The sequence below is a fragment of the Ambystoma mexicanum genome, chromosome 1q (assembly GCF_040938575.1).
Source record: "Ambystoma mexicanum isolate Mex_15411 chromosome 1q, UKY_AmexF1_1, whole genome shotgun sequence".
Classification (NCBI taxonomy): domain Eukaryota; kingdom Metazoa; phylum Chordata; class Amphibia; order Caudata; family Ambystomatidae; genus Ambystoma; species Ambystoma mexicanum.
Genome location: NC_090922.1, coordinates 65,658,340 through 65,676,357, shown reverse-complemented (window position 1 = coordinate 65,676,357; position 18,018 = coordinate 65,658,340). Strand labels below are relative to the sequence as shown.

Sequence of the window (18,018 nt, the reverse complement as noted above, 5' to 3'; positions counted from 1 at the left end):
TATCGAGCCGTAGACTGCAGCGCTGTGGGAGCGTCACTTACAGAGAGGCATTCATTTGTACTCCCATAAGGTTATTCTGTATGCAGACAATACAGCCTTATTTCTGAAGGATCCAGTGGAAAACCTCAACCCAGTTATGAGGCAGATAATACAATTCAGGGAAATGTCAGGTTTAAAAATTAACTACGGTGGTCAGTGATATTAACGCACACTGCCGGGGTGGTACCCTTTAAAGATGATTACTAATTTAGATGGTAACTTGATAATGCTAGATACCTAGGGGTTGAGGTATCGCGGGACACGGAAGTGCTCTTTAGGGAAAATTATGGAAGGGCGGTGACCAGGCTGCAGGAGTAGGTGGACGGGTCTGCCCCTTTCACTGATGGGCTGCATCAATGGTGGTGTTGCCTAAATTCTGCTACCTGTTCCAGATCCTCCACATAATCTTTCCTAAATGCTTCTTTAGAAAGTCAGACTAATCGGAGGAAGGGAGGCATGGGAGTGGTCGCTAGCAACTGTGTGGCATGGAGGAAGCTGGTGGATAAGGTATGGGTGGCAATCCTGTATTGTCCGGTATTTTGGTAAAGCATATCCAAGGCCTGAGGAATACCAGGGAGAGCGTGCACATGGTCCTCGTGGATAAATTGAAATCTCAGAGAGGCAATTTTATTTATTTTTAATATATGAATGGTATCTTAAGTCTAGTGGACTTTAAGCAGAAGGGGCTGGGGTGACTTCTCCAGACATATTCATCTAATACAGGATTGGAAATTAGTTTAAAGCCTTCTTCCCGTGGTCCCTTCGGCAGCCACCCACCTTTCCTCTACTACATGATGTGATGGAAGCTCAGTGGGAGGGGGAGGTTGATTACCTGGATGTATGAAAGGATGAGGGCTGCCATTCACAGACGGCAGATATAGAAAAGCCGAGGTGGGAGAGGGCACTGGGAATGGAGATTGGCGAGAAGGCATGGGCCTACATCAAGGCACAACCTGCATTGTGTCCCTAAATGCGTGCTATAAACAAATGCACTTGAACTATCTACACCAGACCTATGGCACACCATCTAGGTTGCACAAATACTATGGGGAAAGTTTCCAGGTAGTATCAACGTTTCACAGCTGCTGAAGCTGACTTTTACACCTTTCCTGGAGGTGTCCCCTATTTCGCAATATTGGAGGAAAGTATTTGATACCCTGTCTACAATACTTGGAGGTAGTGACAATAGGTTCCCCTGATGGTCTTGCTGGGTCTGACGACGGCCCTGGGCCGGCCATTTTGGCTGGCTTTCTGCTGGTTTAGCCCATAGGAGGATAGCTATGTAATTGAAGGGTCCTGGGCCAAAGAGGTCACAATGGCAAGAGATGTAGCCTATTATGATTTGGATGTGGCATTTATCCGGACACTGCCCCTGCATGGCTGTCCTCCATATGTTTGGGGACCGTACTTGCAGTTTTTGCTGAATGTGAGGGAAGCACCGGCTTTGTCGCATCGAGCCGGCAGCAGATGGACTTGAACACTTTTGTTTTTCCTCTTTTGCCCCGTTTGTCTTCGGTTGTGATGACACTTGGAGGAGTTGGGAAGGGCTGTTTGTTGGTGGGGGCCCTACCAGACTGCTACAGTGGCATTGGATATGTACACTCTCGACACTGGAAGAAGCTGCGGAAAAACACCTTTTATTTTGTATTGCTTTTGTTGGTGACAACACTCTGAGGTGTTAGATAGTTGTTGGTACAAGTGGTTAAAAAAAGTTTCAAAAATAAAATAAAAGCCATCTCCCTCACCAATGCTCTCCATGCCCTGGACTTCTAGCACCGTCTCACATCCTAGGTCTCACATTAGACTGGCTCGCAGACCTCCACTGTGGCATCTCGGCCCTCTCTAACATTCCCTGCCCTTGGTCAGACTGCCACATCTTCTCCTTTGACCTCCATACTGCCAAATGCCCTACCTGCCGTGCCGTCACTCTGCCGCCTGCCCTCATGCTGCACACGCAACCTTACCAAAGTGCGTCTCCTCCCCAGCTCGCTGATCCACCGTGACCTAGTTCCTTTTACCAACCACGCTACACCCGTTGATCACTACAATGGCCTTGTATCACAAGCCGTTAACTAACTTGCCCCTTTGAAACAGAGTAAGGCTAAACCCACCACACACTTGTGGTTCAACCCCAACCTTCTAGCCATTTGAAAGACCAAGATCTGCAGAAACTGAATTGGGGAAGCCCCCCTCAGACAACACCAAATCACACTTTTCCATCATTGCTTCGGAATATAAGCAAGCCATACTAGATGCCAAAGCTTATACCTACAATACCAGGATCAAAAATGCCAATCGGGACACACATGAGCTCTTCAGTATCCTGTGCGGGTTAGAAACTCCATCACCTCCTGCCAATGTCACCAAGGATGATTCCGGGTGTAGCAAGATACAAGACACTAAAATAACTTCTCTTCAGAATAAAATCTTGGCAAAACAAGCTGCCATCCACTCCAAATCCCAGGGCATCACTGTGTGCCAGCAATCCCACCACTGTCTGCTTTCCCCTCCTTCCACTTCCACCTGATGTCTGAATCTGAAGTAGCCCACCTTATTAATGGGCTCAAGCATTCACAGTACAAAGGCGGCATCTGCCCTGCTCAACTTGTCAAGACTTGTGCGCTGGCCCTTATCCCTAGCATCACCACTGTCATTGAAGCCTCATTTGCCGCCTCCTGCTCCGTCCCAGCTAGCCTCAAGCAAGCTTGGAGCTCAACTACTTAAGAAGCCCCTAAAAATTGTGGACGGAGCAGCCTAGCTCCAGCTCCAAGGCTACTTGGATAAAAACCACATCCTTGTTCTCTGCCAATCTGGCTTGGATATGGCATGGAAACTGCACTCCTGGGCCTAAAAAAAACCCCCAACTTTGACGAAATTAAAGATGCCGGCAAACTGGCCCTCCTTCTACTTGACCTCTCCGCTGCCTTCGACCTTGTCGACCACCCAACCCTCTGCCATCAACTTACCACCACAGCATACTTCTCTCCTGAGGCAACCAATTGAATTGCCTCCTTCATCGCAGAAAGAAACACTCTAGTCTTTGCCAGTGACTCTGCAGGCCACTCCTCCAAGCTTCATGTGGCGTCCCACAAGGCTCCTGCATTCTCCCCCACTCTCCAATATCTCCACTAAACCCCTCTTTGACCACCTGGGTGTCGTTGGCGTATTATACACCAACTACGCTTAAGACACACAGATCCTTCTCCCCCTAATGGACATTTACCTTCAGGACACTTCAACTTTCAACTCCCATATATGAGACTATCCAAGCTTGGATGGCATCCACTCTGCTCTGCCTAAATAATGAAAAAACGGAACTCCTACTAGTCGGCTCCCAATCCCAACCTAATAAGCTTGACGACTCCTACGGTTCCTTTGTCAAGGGCGGGATCACAATTTGTCTCGCCAGCAGTAAAAGCACTGGGTATCTACCTTGACGCGACCCTTGACATGAGAGAGAGAGAGAGATGAGCGCAATTGCCGCCTCCTGCCAACCACACCATGAAGCTCATAAACGCCAGCAGGATCTTCCTATTTACCAACAACTGTCTCACTCGCTCAAGCTATCATTGGAGCCAAACTAGATTACTGCAATGCCCTTTTAGCAAGTGCCACCAAATTAAATCTCAGCAAGCTGCAAACTATCCAGAACAACGCTCTCCGTGCTGCTCTCTTCCTCCAAATGCAACCACATCACGACAGCCAGAAGAAATGCCCATTGGATCCCAGTTTGTGCACGTATTCCATTTTAAAATTCTCTCCATCACGCATTGCTGTATTGCCAAGGTAGCATGCTCATGCCTATGATAGAGACTCAACAAACTGACTTCGACCCAGGCCCACACGCTCTGCATAACGCTATCTCCTCCGTCCGTGATTCAAGCGCCTCCCACCTTCGCTCTGTTCAGAAACATCATATTGGGTCTTCAGAATACTCTTTAAAACTTGGCTCTTTGACTAACTGAACTAACCCCCTCCCCCCCAGAACCCCTCTCTCTCCCTTGCCTCTTATCCTTCCTGGCACATGTCCTGTAACCAGTAGCTAGCAACCTATGGGGTTATGCACCTTTTACAAAGTCCCCTGAATATTTACTGTAGATATATGCCATCTTTGTCCTAAAACCTTGTTTGAACTCCTGTGGTGATGAATAGTTTATTAATTACTCTGGTGGGTCTCTCCTGGGCATGGTCCTTCCTGCATATTTTACATATAATGGGTTGGGGAGGATTGTACATAAGGTTGTTTTGTTTCCAAAAAGTGTTGCATTTGTTGAGAGAGGAACTGTAGACTATCGGACCCCAAAGCATTCAGCTTGATGATGAACATTCTGGTATGATATGATCTATTTTATTTATATCGCAGAGCACGACCAAGCAAAGGGAGGGGAACATGGGAGAACAAAAATATGATCTTACTAGACCCAGTGACGCGCAAGTGCATAGAAAAGGGAAAAGGGGGTGGGGGGGGAGTGCATGGAAGGGGAGAAATAGAAAGTGCAGAACAGAATAAAAAAGTGGACTAAATACATTATAAATGCAGTGGAAATGGTAGTGCAGCCAGACAAGTGGCAAGTGCATGATTAGTAAGATAGGGTATATCTGATAAGTGCAGAAGGAGAGTGGGGACTGTATGGGTACAGATACAGATCCCAGTGCTGGAGGTGGCCCGGAGGCAGTGCAGGAGGGAGACGGGGTGTGCAGGCACCTGGTCCTGATGGACAGAGGGTGACCAGGTGCACCGCGCAGAGAGGGAGAAACGGATCAGAAGCGAAGAGGAGGGTCTTGACGTGCTTCCGGAACCAGAGATGGTTCTCAAGTTTCAGGGTGAACGGGAGGCTGTTCCAAAGGGAGGCCGAAGACCGAGATCTGCCCCTGGCTCATTTCTTTAAAAACGACCGACCCTGAGGGAATTGGAAGTAGAGGAACGAAGGGCTCGAGAAGGGAGGTATTTACGGAGAGATAGTTGAAGGTGTTTCGGACCGGGGCCCCAGAAAGCCTTGTGGACAATGCAGAGGGTTTTGAATTTAATCCTTGCATCCACTTGGAGCCAATGAAGGGATTTCAGAGCTGGAGAGAGATGATCCCAGGGCTTGAGGGGCTTGAGGACAAGTCTTGCAGTCCTGTTCTGGATTAGTTGTAAAGGGCGAAGAGTGGAGGCAGGTAGATTTAAAAAGAGGCTGTTTAAAATAGTCCAACCTGGAGAGGACCAGAGCTTGGGAGACAGTGATCTTCTGGGAAAGGAAAGGAAAGGCAAGGCAAGGCAGAGTACCACTAAGGAGGTGCAGTAAAAAGTTTGACATTTTCGAGACGTCAGAGATGTGTGCCGAGAAGGATGGTGTGGAATCAAAGATGACCCCAAAGTTCTTAGCCTTGCAGGTAGGGGTAGGGGTAGGGGTAGGAGGAGGGCCAAGGGGGGGCCGGCCAGAGTGAGGGGGGGAAAGGATGGTGAAGGTGTCCCAATGAGGAGGATCTCAGTTTTGTTGGCATTTACACAGAGATCGTTGGCAGCACACCAGTTTTGAATGGCAAATACGCAATCTGAGAGGAGGCGGCTGAAGGAAGCCTGAAAATTAGTTGCGTGTCGTCAGCATAGCACTGGAAGTTTGAGCAGAAAATGGAAATGCAGTAGGCAAGAGTTGCCAGGTATTGGTTCAAAAGCCAGGGAAAGAGGTTTGACCCCTGGGGAAGACCACAGGTTGAAGGGGAGATGACGGATAGGAAGGACCCAAGTGTTACCTGGGAGGGCCTATCAGTAAGGAAAGAGGTCAGCCAGGCCAGAGTCTGATCGGTGATACCCAGGTTGTCACAGAGACAATTGAGCAGGATACTATGGTTGACCGTGTCGAAAGCAGAGGAGAGATCAAGAAGGATGAGGGCGGAGGGAATGTTGGAGTCAAGGTTAGAGAGCAGGTCTTCACAGAAGTTCAGGAGAGCAGTTTCTGTGCTTCTGGCAGCTCTGAAGCCAGACTGATGATCATGGAGAGAGCCAACCAAGTCAGAAAGAAGGTTAAGCTGGGAGATGGGCAGCTTTTCCAGGAGCTTCCCCAAAAAGGGAGTAATGGAAATCGGGTGGTAGTCGGCCGGACAAGAGGGATCGGTTGTTGGTTTCTTAACGAGAGTATGCAGAAGGGAGTGCTTCAGGGGGAAGGGAAAGATCCAGAGGCAAAAGAATGGTTGCAGAAATCGGCAAGGGCCGGAGCGAGGGTATCTATGTGGTCCTTAATGGTTTTCGAGGAACAGGGTTGGACCTGTTTTGATGAGGCTTTCATAGATTGGACTTGTCTAGCAACCTCATCCGGGGAGAAAAGGGGAAAGGGGCAATGGGGGGTGGCCGGGAGAGGAGGGGGGGACATAGGAGAGGGTGGACAGGATGTCCTGGGTTTTGGAATTCGAGTAAGAGGCAAGGGCATTGCAAAGAGCCTGGGAGGCGAGAGGGGGGTGGGGTGGAGACTGCATCAGGGTTGGCCAGCTCCTTGCAGATTTTAAAGAGTTTGGCCGAGTTGTTAGATGCCGCAGAGAGACAGGCTTGAATATGGGCTCTCTTCTTGGAGCGGACAGCAAGACGGTATTGCCTTTGGAGCAGGCGGCAGGCCAGTTTGTCAGAGGATGAGCAGGAAGCCTTCCATTTCCTTTCAGCCGCCCTACACTTGTGTTTAAGTGTACCTGGGCCAGAGTCGTACCAGGAATTACACTTGGCTTTGAACTTCAAACGGACCATCATGACGGGGGCAAGAACATCGAGTAGAAGGGATAGAGAAGTACAGCAGGGACAGGGCTGTGTCATGGTGTGAGTCAGCCTGGGGTGCGGGAGGAGGGGATAAGGTGGCACGCTTCATGGGTCGGATGTCCGAGAAGGTGGGTGGCAATTTTGGGGAAGGCTTGGCTTGGGGGAGGAGATGGACAGATGGGAGGAGAGGAGACAGTGATCACTCCAGGATAGAGGAGTGGTGAGGGGGAATAGAGGGAAGGAGGCCAGAGGAAATCAAGACATCCAGTGTGTGACCAGCGGAGTGAGTCGGGCCAGAGGGAGGATGGAGAGGGAGAGTGAGTTGCGGAGGTCGTGAAAGAGCCCAGATGAGGTACTGGGAGAATCCAGATGGATTTTGAGATCCCCAAGAAGGAGTTGAATGGTTGCGGCCAGGAGGGAGGAGGAGAGGTCTGCCCTCTCGGAAAGAAAAGTAATTTGACCAGGGGGCCGGTAAAGAGTTGCAATGGTGAGTGTCCAGGAGAGGTAGAGAGCCTGCGGACAAGGCATTCGAAAGAGTAAAGTCTGCGTGGGGATGAGAGGCAGGAATCCACTCTGGGAAGATCAGGGCTACTCTTTCCCCCTGCCCCCCCTTCCTGGCTGGTTGGATCTGGGGGAGGAGAGTGTCAAAACTTGTGACAGAGCTGGCCGTAAACCAAGTCTCAGTAATACCGAGGACATAAAGGTCAAGTTCTTCTAGGTGTCGGGTGTCAGAGGAGTGTTTGACAGCAGAGCGAGAGTTGAGTGGCAAGATGTAGCAGGTTACCAGCCTTAAGGAGGTGTGGAGGGAGCTTGAGATGAGGGAGTGGAGGGCAAGGTAGCCAAGTGAGAAGAGTAGGGGACAGCTGGAGATGAGAGGAAGTTGATGAGGCGGGGGAACCGTCTATCAAAGAGTAGGAGATTAGCCTTGCACCATGACAGTGCCATTCAGATGGACATTAATGATGACTCTGGAGGAGTCAAAGAAAGCCATGAGAACTTCCCAGCGGGTGCCACCATTAATGGGAGAGGAGGAGACTGGGCAAAGCACAAAGATCATATGAGGGGTCCATACATGTGAAGGAACGAAAAAGAGAAAGTCAGTGAGGGTTTGTCTGGCAGAGGCACCGGAATATGTATCCGCAATGAGGAGACCTGTGTTGGAAGCCAAGATCTTCTTTTTGAATGTCTTCTTACCAGACTTGGTGAGAAGGGATGGATAGTTAATAGAGAAACAGTTGGAGTAGATGGGAGACACAGAACTCCATGAGCAAGTGGGGTGGCAGTATGAGGAATATACTAGAAAAGCGTTGGAGAAAAGTCACTGGGCTAGCAGGTTTCAATTGAGGCCACACAAGTAATGTGAAAAACGCACCCAAATTTGACTTTCAATGGTTATGCTAAAGCTACATAGGGGAAAGAAAAGAGGTATGAGGTAGAGGCAGTTGCTAGGATGTGGGCATAAGAGAGAATACAGGGATACCAGTTAGAGCAAGCAGAGGGAGGAGTGGAGATCAATGAGGGAATAAGAAAGGGTAGACAGAAGGAGGGGAAACTAACCCATGGAGAGGGAAGAGCAAGAGTCTTGATAGTCCAGAATCATGACTGAGTGACTTGGCAGCACCCCAGAGGGTCAGGTTGTGGTAGTAGCCTCATGTTAATGTAGCATGGACGGGGAGCAGACGGGGGTGGGGGGGGGCTTAGAAATGGGCCTTGGAAAACAGGCTGGTTCCTGCCTCCCAGACCACCCTGATTGGAAGATGACACAGCCTGAGGTGCAATCGGGCAGCCCTCGCAGAGGTGGTTTTCACACAATCCAATGCTGACCAGAGTCTTCAAGAGTGCAAAAAATAGAACGTGATTTAACTGCTGTGCTTCCAGAAACATGCGCTGTAGTTGGTAAGCGCAAGAAAACAAGTATGCACAAATTGGAAGTTTTTAACTATCTCATTCAAATTCTCTTTTGGTGATCAGTGTATTCCTTCATTCGTTCATTCATTTTGTCATGTGTCTAGTGCCTTTCACCATAATTATGGTCCCAATGAGCTGTTGGTTGAATGGCTTCGGAGGGACTTGAGTCCAAAATATGGGAGAAATGGGAGGGGCTATTATGCGTGTGTGCATTTTGGCATTTATGAGAGGGTGGCCAAGACCCTGCTGGTCACCCATATCTGAATGGCATGTGGATGCGCAGCAAAGGTATATAATAAACTAATCGGGTGACTAAGTGGATAGAAAAATTGAGTAGCTACAGTTTTGTGTGAAAGGTAGCTTCATTTGCATGACAGAGGTGTTGTGCAATGGTGTGTGTGAATGAGCCTGTGCCTTCCACCAAGTTATAAAGGTGCAGTGTGAAAGAGGGAAAAAAAATAAGTTGGCTGTTGAAAGTCTACACCCTGAGGTCCATCTATGTACAACGAGCAGTGCCAAGTCTCACATGCGATCTAAGTGGAAAGAGAATAAATATATACTACCCTCTCTGTGATACAATGCAATCCCTAGATCCTTCAAGTGCGAAAAGCCCCCATTCAAGTCTACTTGCAGCAGCAAAGCACACCCTCTTTTGCTTTAGAGTTACATGCAGTGCCAACCACGAAAAGAGGGGTCAGAGGAGCCTGATTGTCCTTCAGGATGATCCAATTGATTGCCTGCCCTCCCAGCCCATATAAGTGTAATACCCGGCCCACTCAGGATTCTTATGTGCAAGTTACTGAGATATCTGTCCGAGTATGGGAGATGCAAAGGGGGGCATGAGGTGGCAGAAGGATACAGGAGAGACGAGGCAGGTAGCAGAGAGCGGGACACATGGGAGGGGTGTGCGGTTAGCTCACTGCTGGATAGTTGGTTTGCATAGGGGGGGTGCGGGAAAGGAGGTAATCAAGCTGTGGGAGGGAACAGCCAGATTTTGAGGGCTTTCCGATAGGCCAGGCTATCATTTGAGACGGAGTGCGAGGGCAAGAATTTCCAGAAGGTGGGTGAAATGACGGCGAAGCGGGCACCCTCCTAGTCTGCAGAACTTGACGTTTGGACTACCAGGAGGTGTGCAGAACCTGATCTGAGGATTTGGGTGGGGTGGTAGCATGTGAGCTTGTTTTGGAGGAATTTGGGGGCCTTTCTTGTGGATTGCACAGTGGGTAATGCACATGCCTTTGAATGAGTCCATTGGCTGATGGGCAGCCAGTGAAGTATCCTTAGTCCAGGATAGATGTGTTCTCTTGGGGAGAGTGCGAGGAGAAGCCTTGCTGCAGAGTTTTGGATCCGTTGGAGTGTTCGGAATTGATATGCAGGAGCGCCTAGATAGAGGGAATTTGAGTAGTCTAGGTGTGAAATGATGGCCGTGATTGCAGAGATTCTATGGGGGTAGAAGAGGTATGGAAAGATCCTTTTGAGGATGCACAGGTGGGAGGTGCATGATCTGGAGACTGCATTGATGTGACGGGAAAGGGTCAGGCCCGAGCTAAAAGTGCATCCTAGGTTTCTGACTGAGGCAGTGGGCGTGGGTCCTAAAGAAGGCGACCAGTGTTGGTTGGGGAAAGAGAACTGGTTTGCTTCAGATTGATTTCATTTTTTCCTTGGTTGAGAATGAGGTGGTGGTTCGTCATCCAGCGGTCTATGTCTGAGAGGCAGGATTCCACATCTGGGTGGAGTGAAGAGGGGGGAGTTGGGAATTTTAAGGAGGATGGGAGTGCCATTGGCGTAGTTGTAGTAGATGAGATTGTGGGAGGGCATGAGCGTGGGAAGAGGTGAAAGGTAGAAGTTGAAAAGGAAAGGCGATGGCGAATCTACCTGTGGGACTCCATAGGGAACTGAGAGGGGGTAGAGCAGAAAAGATGGAGGAAGATGATTTGGGATCGGTCCGAGAAAAAGGAGATCTATGGGTCAGTCTCTTTGTGTGGGTAGAATGGTTTATCATGTCGAAGGCTGCCGAGAGTTCGAGGAGGAGTGCGGTGCAGCCCTCGGTCTGCTGTTCTTTTTAGGTCGTCCCAGATTGAGACCAGGGAAGGTTCAGTTACATGTAGGTGTCTGAAGCCAGACTGCAAAGGGTCAAGAAGATTGCTGGATTCAGTGAAGAGACTGCGCTGGGAGCAGGCCCTGCAATCTGGTAGTTTGGCTATGTCGCAATGGTTAGTGATGAGGTGGTAATTGGCGGGGAGGAGACTGGTCAAGAGAGGACTTTTTTAGTAGCGGTTTGACGTGAGAGGTTTTGTATGTTGCTGGGAGGTTCCCTGCTGTTAGCGAGTGGTTGATTAGAGATCTGGCGAGGCATGCGCAAGTGGAGGAGAGGAGGTTTTTGAGTGCCGGGGGGAGCAAGGGTGTACCAGGGAGCCTGATGGGCGGTTATTGGAGAGGAGCCTTGAGAACTCGGGTTGGGAGATTACAGAGAAGGAGCTGAAGAGGGTGTGTGTCGGGGGTAGGGCATCGACATCGGTATCGGGGAGGGGGGGCTTATAGTTTAGCATTAATGGCGAGGTGCCTTTCAATGGCTATGCTGAAGGAGTGGTGAGAAAGGGTGTCGCACAGTGCTTGGGAGGAGGAGGGTGGAGGGGGGACCGAGAGGAAGAGCAGAGGGGGCCCTTAAACTCTGGATGATCTTGTGGAGTTCTTTGCAGGGGTTGTTTGCATTGGCGATGCAGGAGGTTTAGTTTGGCTTTCCCGATTTTAAAATCTGTAGGCTCGCTTTCTCTAGCAAGAGTGGCTTTGTTATGGGTGGATAAGTTGATCTGCCAATGGAGTTCCAGGTTATGAGATTTGACGGAAGGACCTGTGCGGTGGGAGGGGGTTCTTGTGAGGGTTGGGGGGCATAGAGCATCAGAGAGCAATTGGTCGAAATGGTCTGGAGGAGTTTCTCAAGGAAGGAAGGAAGGAAGGAAGGAAGGAATCAAGGAAGGAATCAAGGAAGGAATCACTGAGTCTGCAAAGGTTCCTTTATAGCCCGGGCGTAGAGGAGGAAGAGACGGAGGGAGAAAGTGGGAGACCAGTTTTCACTGCAGTGTTGTTTGTCAACGTGTATTGGTAGAGGGTGACGTTTGTGGAGGATGGCTATTCACCTACTAGGCTAGCTCCGTTGTGTGATTAAGTAGTAGCCTGGGGAATGGGTGACGGGACGGGGCTCATGTGCAGTGCGGAGGAAGTCTTCAGATAACCCGGATTCAGTGATGAAAAGGATGTCTGGACAGTTTGCTGTGCCTGCTCTGATGGGTGGGTGCCAATGGTGTGTGGCTTAGTCTGCTGTGTTGCATGTTTTTGGCCAGGGCTGTGCGCTCTGTGCTTAAGGAAGTAAAAGGTGAGTGCTGGGTAGGAGGGGTGCAGAGGCGGACAGGTGATAGTAAGGGGGGGAATTGCCAGGAGAGAGGAGGAGAGAAAGGGGTCGCGGGTGGAGAAAGGTTGGGAGGAGTGCAGCAAACTGGTGCTGCAAATGGAAGGTCTGTGCCTGGGTCGATGACATTGGTGTATGGGTCAGGGGGTTCGGGGGGGTCTGCTGAGAGGGGGAGTTTCAGCCAAGGCTGTGCGTGCTGCGCTTTGGCAAGTAAAAGTGGAGTGTCGGCTGTAGGGGTTTGGGTTGGGAGGGAGTGAGGAGGATGCATAGGAGGAGGGCGAGGAAGGGGGGGGGCAAGTTGGGTTAGCAGGCGAGCAGAGGAGGGGATTGGCTAGGGTTGGGATAGTGCGGAAGGAGTAGTGTGAAGGAGATCCCAGAGGAGGCACCGAGCGGGGGACTTTCAGTGGGAGAAGGAGGGACAGAGTCTGGAGGGGGCTGTCTGAGGTGCATGGGTGGGGGGGATACAGAAAATGTGGTGCAGGAAGGAGGGGTGGGGGGGGCTCTTCTGGTTCCCAGTGCTCCGAGGTCTCCTCTGGCCATGGAATTGTTTGGCATAGCGGAGGAGATATGGTATTGGAGCTGAAGAGGTCAGGCGAAGGGGGTTATTAGCTGATGTGACTTTGGATTGGAGGTGCACTGGACCAGAAAGAGGGAACTTTACGAACAGAGCTCGAAAGTGAGCTGTGCTTGACTACCTAGATTCAGAAGGTGAACAGGACCCAAAATACAGAGACGCTCATCAGCATCCTCAAGGGCACCCAAATACAGAAGGTGAAAGGCGCTCGAAGGTAGAACGCGATTCAGGCATGACTATCTCCTTAAGGAGCATTCAGCTGCCGAGAGGTGAGACGAGGCCAAATATGGGCAATACCAGAGTGGACACATTTGGAAAAGCCTACATTCACACGGAGAGCAGGGCCTATGATACATAGACCATATCAATAAGAATAATGCTTAGGGGGCCCCTAGATTCAAGGGACGAACTAGGCCTAAAATGCAGGGGCAAACGCAGATATGACAGAGATTTTAGAAACCCCTAGATGGTACAAGGGCTGCGCAGAGCCTAAAATACTGGGACAATATTAATGAGGGTGACGTTCAAGGGGTCCACGGGGCCTATTGGTGAAAGAGTGAGAGCAGAATCAGAACTGATACTGGAACACTTTAAAAAAAAAAAATAAGTCCTTTTCAAGGTGTTGGCTTGGTACATGCATAGCATTGCAAATTCTGGGACGGCTGCATTAGGAGCAATTGTGCAGCCAAACATGTAAACTCCAATTTTGCTTGGAATGTAAGTAATGCTGTACTACAGAAACCTCTTCAGAAGGTTATAGATATGGATATTGTAAATGAATAACAATGAGTCGGGCGACCTTGGAGGTTAGTGGTAAATTACAATGAAAGTTCAAAGTGGTTTACATTAGGCATTAGTACTTTGAAACTGTGAGTCATGTTTAGGAGATAATCTGTGAAATTCTTCTTCAATGGGTGATGATTGTTATCTGATGATTTACTGAAAAGCCCACCTCTCCAATACTTTCTTTTAATTGCCACATCAATACTGAAATGTAGCGATTGTTGACGTGAATTACTGAAGAGCTGAAGGATTTAACCTATGGGAGCTTGACCTATTAAATCAACTGCCCACACCAGAGAGGAATTACTCATTTAAAGCAAACTATCTGAGCATAAGCAATATGGATTAAGGAAAAAGTATTGGATTTGGCATGTTGCCGAATTTGCTTGCAAACCATTAAATTACTTGCTTCTGGAATAGCCTCTAAATTGAGATTGATTGAAGTATGTTGTGGAAAGTTTTAAAAATGAAACTGATGTACTATAGTGCACAGGTCTGCAACCTTGGGCTCTCCAGATGTTTTAGGCTACCACTTCCATGATTCCCACTCCCCTAATTCAGCGTGCTGGTATGGGTTGATGGGAGTTGTAGAACCATAAGTTGCAGACCCATGGTATGGAGTCAGTTAGGACAACAGTGGGTCCTTTCTGCACCAAGCCATGGCGTGTAGACTGTTGTATGATCCCATAACCCTTGTGAAGCCCAGCATAGTGAAATAGCAATGTCCTAGTGATTGAAAAATGCTCTTTGTTGTTGCAGTATTGGAGAGAATATAAAGTTGCTGTTGGACCGGCCAGATGGAACATACTGTTTTCGTCTACACAACGACCGTGTATATTATGTTAGGTGAGTTTTTGGCAAACATGACCCATGCACGTTTATATTCATTTTCTTTTTACAAAACAAATATTGTCAATAAACAGTGTGTCCATTCTACAGCCAGGGCTCAAAATGTCCACTCTCCTATTGGCGAGTGATAATTCCCTTGGTGAGTCAGAAATGGTATGCTGTGTGCATGTGGAGCATTTTGGGGGTGTAGGACTTTTTATGCCTGGCTTGCATACATATGGATTACTGCAAAGGTTCACCTTCAGAAATGAGCAATTTCCAAAATCCTGCTTGTGTTCCTGTGCTGATGTTGGTGCTTGCTGTGAACTGAGCAGCATGCATGACTGCATAAATGGGGACCTCTGTTTAACTCTTGGGGAACAAAGCAGACTTCCATCAAAGGGTTAATGTAACAGGAGTTTACCATGATTACTTCTTTGACCGTGTGGGTGGGAGGGAGGAAAGAAGATGATTTATTTTCACCTTTTAAATTGAAAATTCTGTGTTGGGATGAACAGGCAAGGATTTTAGTACATGATGGTAGGGTTAGTACTGTGGCTATTCTGAAGCTTGTACTTTACTCCTAGTCTCCTTTCCTCCATACTTGTAGGATGCTCCCTAGATAGGAGACTGGATCGGACCATGTTGTAGACAAGGATTATTAAACGTTTTCCAGGAGAGGAGACTTTTGCAGTGTTGGTATATCGCCCTTCTCAATTAGTGCCATTTTCTGTTTTATTGAGAAAAGACCAAGACCCAACTCAAAATCCTTCCTCTCTTCGGGATAAGGAAAATGAGAAAGGGTATTTAGTCGAGTTTTTACATTGTGTGAACCCTTCTGTTCTTGCATGGTATAATTTGCAATATTGGAACACTTTCACAACTTTCTTTAACATATACCACTGTTGGCTGCAGAAGAGAATGTGCTCTGGCTCTCGGAGGGTTAAGAAGCTGTGGTGCAACAACCGGTCAACGTGCTTCTCACGAACACAACAGCTAGAGCAATTAACACTTTTTTTCTTTTTAATTAACACTGTTTTAAGACTTGCAAATCTAAGTAATTCCTCTGCAAGACAACGTAAAAACACCCGATTCGATTTTTGTAGCAGCTCCTTTGTTCATAGAAAGTTCGATATTTAGTCTCTTAACGTGCAGAGTGTAACTGTATAATCTTATTTTTCTTCCATGACTATAAGCCGAGCTCAAACATAGGATTTCAAGGCTTCTAGAAGTAGGTAGATGTTAAGAATAGGCAGACATATTTGTTCTAAATTAGCAAAAAGTTAATATTTTGACCAACCTGTCACTGTAGGTTCTATATCCAATGAATATCCAACAAAACAATTAGACTTGCCATTGGGCTACAAGATGTTGCCCTTTTTATATTCAGGGCAAGCATCCGCAGCAGAAAGGCTTTCCTCCTATTTATAACAATAGGCATTGTTATAGCATAGTGGCCAGAACAAAACCCAGTAGCAGAAAAGCTTCTCAACTGGTCTGTATTTGAAAGCCACTTAAACCCCACCCCCCAAGAAGTCTTTCCTTGACTTACTCTGGTTAGTCTCGGTTTAAGGGTTTCCCACACTATGCTTTGTCCTGCCCATCCTACCTCTTCACACTCTTGCCATCTTCTCTCATTCATTCTCATCTCCCAACTCGAAAGCAGGCTTGCATGTTTCACCACACCTTTGTTCTGTGCTTCGTCTTTTCCTCTGACTGATCCTGAAGATGTCACCGGGTTTCTTCTACAGTTGCTGGTATAAGCCAAACATCTGTCAGGCAGCACCACAGGACTAGTTCTTCTCACACCTTCCCATGGCTCTTGAGAAGGGCACTGTCGCCTCCCTCTCGCATCCTGTTAACTGTCCTGTTTATTAAGGCACAATACCTATTTAGGGGGGTGTCTGCAGTCCTTTTGTATGGGGCCTCGTGAACATTTGATTTTTTTTCTCTTGGTTCCTCTAGCTCTCTAACCTTATGTTTGTTTATTGATTTTGTATGGCGCGCCAGACCCAAGGGTAACTGGGCACAACAGAGAGCAGAAAAACATGAGTACTTAAAAGTTTAGTTACGGGGTAAGGCACAATACAAATCTGAAACATGACAATTTGACTAATCAGTTAAAGAATATACATATTTCTGATGTTTGTTAATCTGCTTAGAATCACATGCTGTGCATAGGTCCGATATCCAGTGGTCACTGCAGAGTATTGCATTTTGTTTTACGTAGTCGAAAAGGGGACGTCGACAAGGCGTGTCTGTAACACTATCCCTATAGTGACGTGCATTGTACCCACAATCCCTCACGTGTCGAGGTCCCTCAGATTGTTTTTTTCCGCCCAGTTACTGGTCGCCTTTATGCGGAGCTCCTCGAGAGATTTCCAAATCATTCCTTCGACCTTTGGTCGTTTATTATTAATATTAATAACATAGATCCCTCCCTCGACGCAGAGCTGTTTCTCCGCCGAGCAAGATCTTCGACGGAAGGACGAGCGGAGGAGATCCTTCGGCGCTGCCGAACACGTGGGCTGGCCTCGCCGGCCTTACACAGTAGGGAGATTGGGGTTGTGTGGTCTTTCTTTTCTCTTTGAGAATGCCTTTCTCTTTCCCCTCCCTCTCTTTCGAGGTTGTAATCACACTTCTGGCCCTCAGCTATGGAGAGGACGCCCTTTAGGTTTTGCCCGCTTTGCAAGGGTAAATATACCTGGAAAGACGAGCACAAACGGTGCAACCGTTGCTTGCCCCTGGATCTCAAGGAGGACGGCTGTGCGGCATGTAAGTTACTGAAGCCCAAAACGTTAAAGGACCGCAAGGTCAAAAGGTGGGCGACCTACGCCATGTCTAGGCCTGACTCCTCGCCCGCTGCCGCCGAATGTGATGAGGACAGTGATTACACGGCCCCCGTAACAGAGGTTGTAGACCTCTCAAATGAGCGTTCACGCTCCTCGTTGTCCGTCCCCGGCCCCGACAAGCCCGGCTCACGCCCAGCTTATGGGGATGAACACCCCGGCGACAAGGACGCACACAAAAAAACACAAAAACACATACCCCCCGGCACGCATTCGTCGAAGACGAAGGCAGCCATAGCGCCAACGGGGGTGTCGGGGTCCACCGGCGTCTTCCGCCGACCGTAAGGGTCGTCCGCCCTCCCCACCACCGCTTCCGCGATAGGGGTCCGGGCATTCTAAAGATAAGGGCGCTAGCACCAAATCCTCCGGCGACGCGCCTCGTAAGAGTGCTCACGTTACCAGTAAAGACTCGACGTTACCTAACGCGACGGCGACCGATCACTCGGCAGAAAAAATGATTGCTGAAAGCCTCGCGCGTATATCCACTAAAGACGCCCAGAGACGGACGGCGAGCGATACGCCGAAAAACGCGCACAAGGCCAAAGAAACGCCGAAGGCGCAGGAAAACAGGTCAGGACAGCTCCCGCCGTCGGCGGAAAGCCCAAGCCTGCGAGAAGGCTACTCAGAAGGCGAAGGCTCGCTTTCTTTGACGTTATGGGACAGAACCAGGCAACTACAGGGAGAAGAAAATCCTTTTTCATTCCCAGACCGCTCTGGCCTACCTTAGTGGACCTTGGAGAAGTTCCAGTCCTGTATGGATAAAATAGACAGGTTCATGGCCATCCCAGAAAATAGGGCACCCCAGAGACCAGGGAGGCACCCTAGGAGAGTCCTATGGTTAAATACCCAAGGTTCTATAACCCCATACACGAAGACATGGACTCTTGCGACCTCACTGAGGAGG

General features: G+C 48.8%; 1 protein-coding gene across 1 annotated transcript in view; it reads left to right on the top strand.

The window, feature by feature from the left end:
* NIP7 (nucleolar pre-rRNA processing protein NIP7) overlaps positions 1 to 18,018 on the top strand; it is a 133,454-nt gene that overhangs the window by 50,288 nt on the left and 65,148 nt on the right. The window contains exon 2 of the mRNA XM_069635535.1: positions 14,197 to 14,283. Within this exon, the coding sequence (XP_069491636.1) occupies positions 14,197 to 14,283 (87 nt within the window). The remainder of the gene's footprint in view (positions 1 to 14,196; positions 14,284 to 18,018) is intronic.